At 55.2% G+C, this 11,447-nt stretch overlaps 2 protein-coding genes across 5 annotated transcripts; both read right to left on the reverse strand.

Moving 5' to 3' along the window:
• Positions 1–44: 44 nt before the first annotated feature.
• LOC118902101 (protein SCO2 homolog, mitochondrial) lies at positions 45–2,080 on the reverse strand. 2 transcript variants are annotated; one of them, XM_036866055.1, is made up of 2 exons: positions 1,669–2,080; positions 45–879 (listed from the first exon to the last, which is right to left on the reverse strand). In XM_036866055.1, exon 2 carries the CDS (start codon positions 865–867, stop codon positions 67–69), a length of 801 nt encoding a protein of 266 aa, XP_036721950.1. In that variant the 5' UTR covers positions 868–879; positions 1,669–2,080; the 3' UTR covers positions 45–66. The 2 variants fall into 2 exon arrangements, with proteins under 2 accessions (XP_036721950.1, XP_036721949.1); XM_036866054.1 differs by having other exon boundaries at positions 1,518–2,069.
• ODF3B (outer dense fiber of sperm tails 3B) lies at positions 1,623–7,487 on the reverse strand. 3 transcript variants are annotated; one of them, XM_036866053.1, is made up of 7 exons: positions 6,852–7,487; positions 6,561–6,764; positions 6,190–6,294; positions 5,983–6,104; positions 5,751–5,891; positions 2,872–5,608; positions 1,623–2,545 (listed from the first exon to the last, which is right to left on the reverse strand). In XM_036866053.1, exons 1-6 carry the CDS (start codon positions 6,958–6,960, stop codon positions 5,528–5,530), a joined length of 762 nt encoding a protein of 253 aa, XP_036721948.1. In that variant the 5' UTR covers positions 6,961–7,487; the 3' UTR covers positions 1,623–2,545; positions 2,872–5,527. The 3 variants fall into 3 exon arrangements, with proteins under 3 accessions (XP_036721948.1, XP_036721947.1, XP_036721946.1); XM_036866052.1 differs by having other exon boundaries at positions 5,727–5,891; XM_036866051.1 differs by lacking the exon at positions 1,623–2,545 and having other exon boundaries at positions 5,556–5,891; positions 6,561–7,487.
• Positions 7,488–11,447: the final 3,960 nt, after the last annotated feature.

Here is an 11,447-nt window from a genome sequence, read left to right on the forward strand (position 1 = left end):
CTCCAGGGGCTGCTGGTATAGATCTCAGGCACACACAGCTCCACCACATCCTTTTAATGACCCAGCTCAGTGCAAGACGCTGCGGAAGGCAGCCATGTGGCGCCGCACGCTGTCTGCGACCTGCTCGGCCGACCTGGCCCTGCCGTAGTAGTCTGTGAAGAGGCCGTCAGGGCTGAGCAGGTAGATGGCGATGGAATGGTCCACGATGTAATCCTGGTCCTCGTCCTTGGGGCCGGCGCTGTAGTACACGCGGTAGCTGCGGCTCACCTGGGCAACCTGCTCAGCAGAGCCGGTCAGGCCCAGCAGCCTGGGGTGGAAGTCCTGCACATAGCGGGCCATGGCCGCCACGTCATCCCGCTCGGGGTCCACGGTAATGAAGATGGGCTGCACGGGGGGCAGGGCAGGCTCCGCCTCCAGCTGCCGGACCACCTGCACCAGCTTCTCCAGTTCCTCAGGGCAGATGTCCGGGCAGTGAGTGAAGCCAAAGTACATCAGCACCCACTTGCCCCGGAAATCGGCTTTGCAGCGAGCCTGGCCCCGGTGATCCAGCAGGCTGAAGTCACCCTGGCCCACGGCAGCCTGGCGCAGGGCCTCTGTCCGTCGTCGCTGCTGCCGCTGCTCCTTCTCGGCCCTCATGGCCAGCCAGACCCCGCCCAGCCCAGCCCCAATCAAGGCTGTGATCAGCAACCTAGTTCGTAGCCCAGGGCCCTGGGGCTGGTCCTGCCTTCCCATCTCTGCAGGGCCCTGCCTTGATAGGAGCCGGTACCTCACGTGCTGGGCCTCTCCTCCTGGGGTCCTAGGGAGGGCTGGAGGCTTGAGCTGAAAGAGCCTGTGCCAAGCCTTGGGTGCCTGAGCCAGCAACAGCATGGCCTAACGCTCCTGGAAAAGAGCAAGGGTGTCAGGAGCCAGAAGGTGCCTCGGCCTCCCGGGTCATACCCCATCATTCTGGAGACGCTTGCTGCCACCTGAAGGACCAGCCCTACACAGGCTCTGCTATCAGCAGCTGCTCACCTGGGATCAGAACTGCTTCACCTCTGAAACCTCAAACTCCAGCTTAGGTGTCATCAAGCGTCCACCCCTGTCCCTCCTATCCTTTAGCCTGAGAGTCTCAGTCTATCGCATCCCACCCGGACCGTGCCCCCGGTCCTGTGCCTGCAGCTCTAACCAACCCAGCCCTCGCCTGCACCTGAGCGTCTGAGCTGACCAAGAGCATTCCAAGCGCATGCCTCGCCCGGATTCCTGAGCATATTTATCTGTTTGCAATAAACTCCCATTTCTTGAAAGGAGGTAGGTGAGTCTCTGGCTGCAACCTCCCCAAGACTGACTCCTCCGGCCCTTTTGCAGCCTCTCCCCTCTGAGGCCGCTTCAACCGTGGTGCTTTGGCCCCCAGCCCCGCGGAAATCCTGTGCCACCCGCACCGCAGCCTGCAGCGCCTCCCCCCCGCCACCCCGAGCCCCTCGCACGTAGAACCTTCCGGCCGGCAGTCACCCTGGAAGAGAAACAAGGTTTCCACTTGCCTCGAGCCCACTCTCTTCACAGCCGGGTACCCGACAGCAGCTCTGAGCTCGTGGCCCACGCCCTGCTGTTGCTTCGGTGTCCTCTGTGCCTTTCTCAGGGCCTTCTGGAGGTTTGCTAGGCGGAGGTCTTAGGACCCCGCCCCCGCCTCACCTGTTCAGCTGCTGCTGGGAGGACCCTCTGGAAGACTCCTAAACGTCCGGCCTCCGCCCCGTCCGACGGTTCCTGGGCTGGACGACCTTGGATACGTCCCTTACCCTGTTCACACCAGCTTCCTCCTTTACAAACTGTGTTCTAAGCGGTGCACGAGATGGACCTGCAAACGGAGGCAGCCTGCGAACGTTTCCAGGGCCCCTCTACGGGAGGCCCCTTTCCTCCGGTAGCCCCGTTCAGGGCGCCCTCCCGGAACGCGCCTCGCGGGTCGGTCTTCCAGGCCCCCGGCGCGCCGGGGTCGGTGCCAGGAGTCTGGGGACGCGACCTGGGAAGCTGCGGAAGCCATCCACCTCGCCCCACGCCAGCACGCATGCGTCAACGGCGCCGCGCTCGCGCAGACTGGCATGGAGCTGGCCGGCGCTGGGCCGTGCGCGTGCGCCGAAGGTGGCGGGTCCGCCAGAGGTCACGTGTTGGAGGCGGGGCTTCCCTGCGGTCCCGCCCCCCGCGGCGGCGGCTCCTTGTTCGGCGCTGTCCCTAGTTGCCGGGCCTAATCGCCCTCTCGCTTACGGCCCCGGCGCACCAGGCACCCGCATAGCTGCGCGCCTCTCGGGCTTCGTTGCTGCGTGTCGGCCTGCGCGCGCGGTGGGGCGGGGAGTGAGGAGCCGGGCTCAGGAGGGGAGGGGGGGGTCTCTGGGCGTAGGGCTGAGCCAGAGCGGGTGCCCCTTTCCCTGTCCCCTCACCGAGCCTGGTGATGGGTGACCGGGTCCGCAGGCCCGGTGGCCCCAGGCCGTCCAAGCACAGCAGCGCTTCCTCCACTCCAAGGCGTGGCCTACGGCGGGGTTGTCCCTGGCTGTCAGAGCGGCTGCCCCATGCCAACCTGCGGAGACACGGTTCAGTGTGGACCCTCCCCGCGTCTCGCGTGCAGTCAAACTCCAGCCCCTGATGCACCCTTGGTTGCCAGTTCCCCTGGAGTGAGGGGGCGGGGGAGACGTGAAGCGGCAGTGTGCCTGACTTCAGCGGTGGGGGTCAGGAAGACCTTGCACCGGGTCTGGGCGGGAGGGCCGTGAGGGTTTCCCCAGACCCGAGGCCAGGTCAGCCTTGCTCGGATAAGGTCACTGGGTGGGAGTTGAAGAAGTGGGGGGGGGGGAGGGACTGCCAGCGGTGAGGCCGATCCCGGCAGAGGCAGGGTGAGACAGGGCTCACCTTGAGGACCAAGGCTGCTGGAGTTATGAACGGGAGGTTGGGGCCACATAAGGAGATCCACGCCAACAGACATGCCATAGCCACATGGGGACCCCTACGGAGAGGCCACACAGGCTCCAGGCGCTCCGGGGCCTGTGCCTGGCTGGGGAGGACTGCGGCCTCTCTGAACTTCCTGCCTACCATCAGAGCAGACAGGCTGTCCACTGCCTTCTTACTGAGGATGAAGGCTGTGTGGGGGAGGCTAAGGTGATGGAGATCCTGCAGCTTCCTCTGAGATGCGGGGGATGCTGAGTCTCGGGTCAGTCATGAGGGGTCAGGGACCCTGAGCATGGAAGGTCAAGTCCCCTATGTGCTGGGATGACAGGTGCATCAGTCAGGCCACCTTCTTGAGTGGGTGGTCAGGCATCCTGTGATGTGGGACACTGACCCTGGGTTTGGGTCAGATCACCTGTGGTTGTGTGTGTTCATAGGTCAGGGGTCTTTAACATGCAGGAGGTGGACCCTGGAGTCTGGGGTCAGGTCACACGTGATGAGTGGCAGGCTGTCGACAGTGGCCGTCACATCTCTTGCTTCATGCAGGATTCCGTCTGCAGGAACAAGCTTCCTGCTCTGACCCACAATACAGCAGCCCACTTGCCCTGGCAGCCCTTGCATCTGGCCAACCTCCCCTGCATCAGGACTCCCAGTGACCCTCAGTGGCCTCTGATCAGTGATCGCATCACTGACCCTGACCAAGGACTCATCAGCAACCTTGACAAATGTCCAAAATAATGACCAGTGACGTGAACAATTCCGATAAGTCCTCACTAATGACCCATCAAAGATATGGATCAATGTCCTATGGCCCATTAATGATTGATCAGAGGCCCATCAGTTATTTTGACCAAGTCCATATTAATGACTCCAATCAAATTTCCGTTGATGATCTTGACCAAAGCCCAATGACCCAAGAATAACTGATCAGTATCCTCCCTAGTGATCCTTCAGAGATTCTGGCCAATGTTTCTATCAATAACCCAGATCAATGACCAATCAGTGGCCCGCCTATACATGCTCTGGGTGACAGTGAATCCATGAATAGACTCCAGTTTACCCAAGGTGCCCCCCCACGTGCCCCAGACCACGTCTGCTGACTATTGGTACATGCTAGGCAAGGATGCTGTTCACCTGCACAGTCACCTCCCCACCCCCACATTTTTCCTCACCTTCCTTGGTTAGGACTCAGCTGGAGTTAAGTATTTACTGAGCAGTGTAGTGGGTGTCCAGCTGGAGAGGGAATGGAAAATAAATTGTCCTGGTTTGGGATGGGGGGTGTCAGTGGGGGGAGGAGGCTGGTACCTATTGCTGGGGGTACAAGTCTGGGGGATGGACGGAGAGCAGTACACAGCTCTTCCCTTGGGAACCGAAGGGGAAGGGGCAGCTGGATGATTTGGTCCTGTTATTGGGGGCTGACGGGAAGGGAGATCTAAGTTCTGTCCTGGGGGTGAGAAGCCTGGGCCCTGCCTCTGGGGGCTCTGTCTGGGTCAGGCGTGAGGTTAGGAGCTGCCTGTGGCTGCTGGCCTTTTTGAGGTCAGAGGTTCTGGTCTGGAGAGGAGGTGTCTTCTAACCTTGCAAGCCACAGGCAGCCAGGGCAGGTGCCAGGACTCTGCCTCAGGGCATGTTTGTCCCCAAGCTATTGGCACCAGGCTTCTGGCCACTCCAGCTGCTGCCCAGACTTGGCCAGGGCCGCGGTCTCCTCCAGATTCATGCTTCGCCAGATGGCCAAGAGCATGGCCCCTAGGCACGGGTAAGGTGGTGTAGACAGCACAAAGGGGGCGTTCCCACAGCAATGGGTTATCCTCAGTGTCAGTGACAGTGGTGGGGCGCTGTGGCGTCCCTGGGGGCAGGCAGTCTCTGGGCCTGACCTCTGGGTCGGGGTCAGGGGCAGCCAGCCGTCCTCACGCACGGATGTGTGCGCCCTGCGCGTCCGGTCCAGCACAGCGCGCACGAAGCCTCTGATGTACCCTTGCTTCAGGCGGATCAGCCCCGGCAGCTGCTTGGGCTCTGGCTCCCGCCCCGGGAGAGATCAGCAGGTGCGACAGGGGTAGGTGGGGCCGCCACGACTCCGGGCTGCGACACATCTGGAACCTGTCGCCGCCCTGTGTCCGTGTCACTGAGGCCAAGTGCCCTTGTCCCGACCCTGTTCTCGCTTCTCTCCCATGTCCGCCCCTCAGTCCCGTGTCTGTGTCGCCCGTGTGCATGTCTCCGTGTCTGGCTCTCACGTCTCGGTCTCACAACTTGATCCGGGGCCGTACCTGTCCTGCACAGCGGCGCTCGCCGGTCCTCTTCGGATCCCAACCGGCTTCCGTCCCGTCTCGCGGGAGGCCACAGGGTGGGAACAGTGGGACTGCGCGCCTGGCCGGAGCCGCGGAGGGGCGGGGCCTCCCGACAGGCGGGGTTTTAGGCCAATCGCCGCCTCGGAGGGGCAGGACGACCCGGCTCACTTCTGTCCTGGCCAATCACGAGGGCCTGCGGGAGCTCGAGAAGTCCGGGACTTCGCGGGCCCACCCACCTGCCCGTTTTGCCCGCCCGCCTCGCCGCAAGCACAGAGAGGCCGACAGGCTGCTGGCTCCAGAGGTTTTAAGAAACATTCGTGGGGCCGCGCCCGCCCGGCTGGTCAGTCATCCACGTCGATCACCATCGGGGCCAGGTAGTCCGAGTGCCGGATCCCGAAGCTCCAGCCGCGAGGCTTCCGGTGCTGCGGACCCAGGAGACGTCGCTGGCCTGGCGCTGCCGGCCGGCGCAGGGCTCCCGGGTCCCAACCTCGCACCTCAGACCCTCGATCCCGACCCGGACCCCTTTACCCCGCCTCTGACCCTTGACGCAGAACTGCAGAGCACCTGGTCCACGTTGTAGGCTGCAGGCCCGGGATTCAGGCTGTTGCCTTGGGGGAGCGAAGTCCGCGCCAGCATGGAGAACTGGGGGGCCCGGGGCTTGTAGATCCCAGGGCTCACCACAGGGTAGGCGCAGGGCCCGGGGGTCTGCGGGAGGGCGGGAGGGGCGCTGTGTCCGGCTTCCAGGCCCGTCGACCGCTGACCCCTCGCCGCGCGGTGCGGGCAGCCCCTTCCCCACCTTACTGAGGTCCTCGCAGAAGCTGCCCACCGCGCTGCGGCCGTAGATGGAGTAAATCGGGGCCGAAACTTTACCGACGACGCGCGGGCCCAGGAGCGAGGGCACAGTGTAGGTCCCGGGGCCTGGGGGAGCCAGCGAGGGTGGGTCTTTGAGGACCGGCCGGTCTCCCCTCCGCAGCCAGTGCAGGGTGGGCCTTCCTGGGCTCACCTGGGGTCTGCGACTCCGCACGGAGGCCCCAGTTTCGGGGAGCGATGGTGTGCCGAGGCGCGCTGGGGTACGCCGCGTTCCCCGCTCGCTCCGGGAAGTACCTGCCTGCGGGGCGGACCGGGGTGTGGGCCGGAACTGCATTGGGGACCTGATGGGTGCCCGGGCTGGAGTCCAGGGATTAGGGGGAATTCGAGCCACGATTTGTCAAAGCCCGGTGAGGCTTGGAGCTCTTTTGAGATCCGGAGATGGGGGAACCGAATTTGGAGTGTTAGGGTGCCCGAGGGGGACTCGGGCTCAGTGGGGGGGGTTCCCGAGTGGGCGTCCCTGGAGGCGGCTCGGCGTTGGGGAGGCCGGGGTCCCAGGGTCCTGACCCGGTCCAGGAGTGAGGAAGGGCGCTGCGTGGCGCGGGCGGCCGAAGATGGAGTAGGCGGGGGCGCCGTCGCGGCCGCGCACGGTCATGCGAGCGGGCACCAGGTGACCTGGCCCGGGGCCGCGCGAAGTCTGCTGCGTGGGGAGGCGTGCGCCGAAGGTGAAGGCGGGGGCGCGGGGCCGCGACGGGTCGTGCAGGATGTAACCTGCGGGGCGCCCCAGCATCACCAGGGTTAGGGTTAGGGTTAGGGTTAGCCCCTGCCTGCCTCCCTCCCCCGGCCCGCCGCTGGTACCGGTGCTGGCTGGCAGCTTGTACTTGGGCCCCGGGCCACTGTAGAGCGCTGCGATGGGGCCGCGGGGCCGGTGCGGCCGCCACGGGCCGACCCAGACTTCCGAGCCCATGGTACGGTGGGAGCTCTTTCTGCCGGCAACACCTGCGGACACAAGGTGGCGGCCCCGGCCCCTCCACCCTGACTCGCGGGACCGCACTCCCTATCCCCTCCAGACGGGCCGGACTCCGGGGCGGGGCCCGCGCCTATCCCAAGTACCAGGGAAACAAACGGTAGCTTTTCCGGCTCCAGAGGGGCGCGGGGCAGGGACAGAGCTTCGAGGCCGTCTCTCGTCCCCCACCCCCATAATGAGTTCAGTGGAGGTGTATGTGCGCGCTCCAAGTTTGGACTCAACACTGCGGGAGAGGAATTCCCCGGGGTTCTGGAGAACTGGGATATTTTAGGGACATTGGGGGAGGATACCGGGGCGAGGGAGCGGCGTGGGGGACCTGGTGCCGGAGGGGGGCCCCCGAAGTTGATGCACTGACCTGCTCCTGTGTCTCCTGGCTGGGAAGGCAGGGTGGGGTGTCTGGATTCCTGCCCCTGCCCGGCCCAGCTCCCAGACCCCATTGTGTCCAGGTCGCGCCTCCAGGCAACCAGAAGGACCGTCCCACCTGGCTCCGCCCCTCCCCTCCCCCGCCTCTCCTCCTTGGAGTCCATGGCTATGGCAGGCGTCCTGCAGGCTGTGCCACAGACCAGAACTCTGCCCTCACCCTTCCCCAGGCTTCAGTACACCCATTCCAGAAATGGACAGATATGCAGACAAAAAACAAGTGCGAGGGCTTCCCTGGTGGCGCAGTGGTTGAGAATCTGCCTGCCAATGCAGGAGACACGGTTCGGGCCCTGGTCTAGGAAGATCCCACATGCCACGGAGCAACTAAGCCCGTGAGCCACTATTACTGATAAATAAATTAAAAAAAAAAAAAAAAAAAACAAGTGCGAGACAAGAGAAATCAAGCTTGATTTAATTGTTATGTGTAGGGAGAGAACTTTGCATCTATTTAAACCCATGGAATATTTGCAGAAAATAATCATGTACTGGGCCACAAAAAAGTCCATACAATTAGCAGATGTAAACTATTATATATAGGATGGATAGACAACAAGGTCCTACTGTATAGCACAGGGAACTACATTCAATATCCTGTGATAAACCATAATGGAAAAGAATATGAAAAAAAGTGTGTGTATAACTGAGTCACTGCTGCACAGCAGAGATTGACACAACATTGTAACTCAACTCTACTTCAATTAAAAAAAAAAGCCCATACGAGTTGAATAAAGAGATATAATAGGACACATGATTTGATCACAATTCAAAATAATTCTTAGCAAACAGTAAAATGTTTTTTTTGAATTTTTGAATTTTATTTATTTTTTTATACAGCAGGTTCTTATTAGTCATCCATTTTATACACATCAGTGTATACATGTCAATCCCAATCTCCCGATTCATCCCACCACCACCCCACCCCACGGACGCTTTCCCCCCTTGGTGTCCATACGTTTGTTCTCTACATCTGTGTCTCTATTTCTGCCCTGCAAACCTGTTCATCTGTACCATTTTTCTAGGTTCCACATATATGCGTTAATATACGATATTTGATTTTCTCTTTCTGATTTACTTCACTCTGTATGACAGTCTCTAGATTCATCCACGTCTCTACAAATGACCCAATTTCGTTCCTTTTTATGGCTGAGTAATATTCCATTGTATGTATGTACCACATCTTTATCCATTCGTCTGTCGATGAGCATTTAGGTTGCTTCCATGACCTGGCTATTGTAAATAGTGCTGCAGTGAACATTGGGGTGCATGTGTCTTTTTGAATTATGGTTTTCCCAGGGTACATGCCCAGTAGTGGGATTGCTGAGTCATATGGTAATTCTACTTTTAGTTTTTTAGGGAACCTCTATACTGCTCTCCATAGTGGCTGTACCAATTTACCTTCCCACCAACAGTGCAAGAGGGTTCCCTTTTCTCCACACCCTCTCCAGCATTTGTCATTTGTAGATTTTCTCATGATGCCCATTCTAACTGGTGTGAGGTGATACCTCATTGTAGTTTTGATTTGCATTTCTCTAATAATTAGTGATGTTGAGCAGCTTTTCATGTGCTTCTTGGCCATCTGTATGTCTTCTTTGGAGAAATGTCCATTTAGGTCTTCTGCGCATTTTTGGATTGGGTTTTTTTTTTTTTTTTAATATTGAGCTGCACGAGCTGTTTATATATTTTGGAGATTAATCCTTTGTCTGTTGATTTGTTTGCAAATATTTTCTCCCATTCTGAGGGTTGTCTTATCGTCTTGTTTATGGTTTCCTTTGCTGTGCAAAAGCTTTTAAGTTTCATTAGGTACCATTTGTTTATTTTTGTTTTTATTTCCATTACTCTAGGAGGTGGATCAAAAAAGATCTTGCTGTGATTTATGTCAAAGAGTGTTCTTCCTATATTCTCCTCTTAGAGTTTTATAGTGTCCAGTCTTACATTTAGGTCTCTAATCCATTTTGAGTTTATTTTTGTGTATGGTGTTAGGGAGTGTTCCAATTTCATTCTTTTACATGTAGCTGTCCAGTTTTCCCAGCACCATTTATTGAAGAAGCTGTCTTTTCTCCATTGTATGTTCTTGCCTCCTTTGTCGTAAATTAGGTGACCATGTGTGAGTGGGTTTATCTCTGGGCTTTCTATCCCACTATAGTACCACTGATCTATATTTCTGTTTTTGTGCCAGTACCATACTGTCTTGATTACTGTAGCTTTGTAGTATCGTCTGAAGTCAGGGAGTCTCATTCTTCCAGCTCCGCTTTTTTCCCTCAAGACTGCTTTGGCTGTTCGGGGTCTTTTGTGTCTCCATACAAATTTTAAGATTTTTTGTTCTAGTTCGGTAAAAAATGCCATTGGTAATGTGATAGGGATTGCATTGAATCTGTAGATTGCTTTGGATAGTGTAGTCATTTTCACAGTATTGATTCTTCCAATCCAAGAACATCATATATCTCTCCATCTGTTGGTATCATCTTTGATTTCTTTCATCAGTGTCTTATAGTTTTCTGCATACAGGTCTTTTACCTCCTCACGTAGGTTTATTCCTAGGTATTTTATTCTTTTCGTTGCAATGCTAAATGGGAGTGTTTCCTTAATTTCTCTTTCAGATTTTTCATCATTAGTATATAGGAATGCAAGAGATTTCTGTGCATTAATTTTGTATCCTGCAATTTTACCAAATTCATTGATTAGCTCTAGTAGTTTTCTGGTGGCATCTGTAGGATTCTCTATGTATAGTATTATGTCATCTGCAAACAGTGACAGTTTTGTTTCTTCTTTTCCAATTTGTATTCCTTTTATTTCTTTTTCTTCTCTGATTGCCGTGGCTAGGACTTCCAAGACTATGTTGAATAATAGTAGTGAGAGTGGACATCCTTGTCTCATTCCTGATCTTAGAGGAAATGCTTTCAGTTTTTCACCATTGAGAATGATGTTTGCTGTGGGTTTGTCGTATATGGCCTTTATTATGTTGAGGTAGGTTCCCTCTATGCCTACTTTCTGGAGAGTTTTTATCATAAATGGGTGTCGAATTTTGTCAAAAGTTTTTTCTGCATCAATTGAGATGATCATATGGTTTTTATTCTTCAATTTGTTAATATGGTGTATCACATTGATTGATTTGCATATATTGAAGAATCCTTGCATCCCTGGGATAAGTCCCACTTGATCGTGGTGGATGATCCTTTTAATGTGTTGTTGGATTCTGTTTGCTAGTATTTTGTTGAGGAGTTTTGCATCTATATTCATCAGTGATATTGGTCTGTAATTTTCGTTTTTTGTAGTGTCTTTGTCTGGTTTTGGTATCAGGGTGATGCTGGCCTCATAGAATTGGTTTTGGAGTGTTCCTTCCTCTGCAATTTTTTGGAAGAGTTTGAGAAGGATGGGTGTTAGCTCTTCTCTAAATGTTTGATAGAATTCACCTGTGAAGCCATCTGGTCCTGGACTTTCGTTTGTTGGAAGATTTTTAATCACAGTTTCAATTTCATTACTTGTGATTGGTCTGTTCATATTTTCTATTTCTTCCTGGTTCAGTCTTGAAAGGTTATACCTTTCTAAGAATTTGTCCATTTCTTCCAGGTTGTCCATTTTGGTGGCATAGAGTTGCTTGTAGTAGTCTCTTAGGATCCTTTGTATTTCTGCAGTGTCTGTTGTAACTTCTCCTTTGTCATTTCTAATTTTATTGATTTGAGTCCTCTCCCTCTTTTTCTTGATGAGTCTGACTAATGGTTTATCAGTTTTGTTTATCTTCTCACAAAACCAGCTTTTAGTTTTATTGATCTTTGCTATTGTTTTCTTTGTTTCTATTTCATTTATTTCCGCTCTGATCTTTATGATTTCTTTCCTTCTGCTAACTTTGGGTTTTGTTTGTTCTTCTTTTTCTAGTTCCTTTAAGTGTAATGTTAGATTGTTTATTTGAGATGTTTCTTGTTTCTTGAGGTAGGCTTGTATAGCTATAAACTTCCCTCTTAGAACTGCTTTTGCTGCATCCCATAGATTTTGGATCGTCGTGTTTTCAT

The sequence above is a fragment of the Balaenoptera musculus genome, chromosome 10 (assembly GCF_009873245.2).
Source record: "Balaenoptera musculus isolate JJ_BM4_2016_0621 chromosome 10, mBalMus1.pri.v3, whole genome shotgun sequence".
Classification (NCBI taxonomy): domain Eukaryota; kingdom Metazoa; phylum Chordata; class Mammalia; order Artiodactyla; family Balaenopteridae; genus Balaenoptera; species Balaenoptera musculus.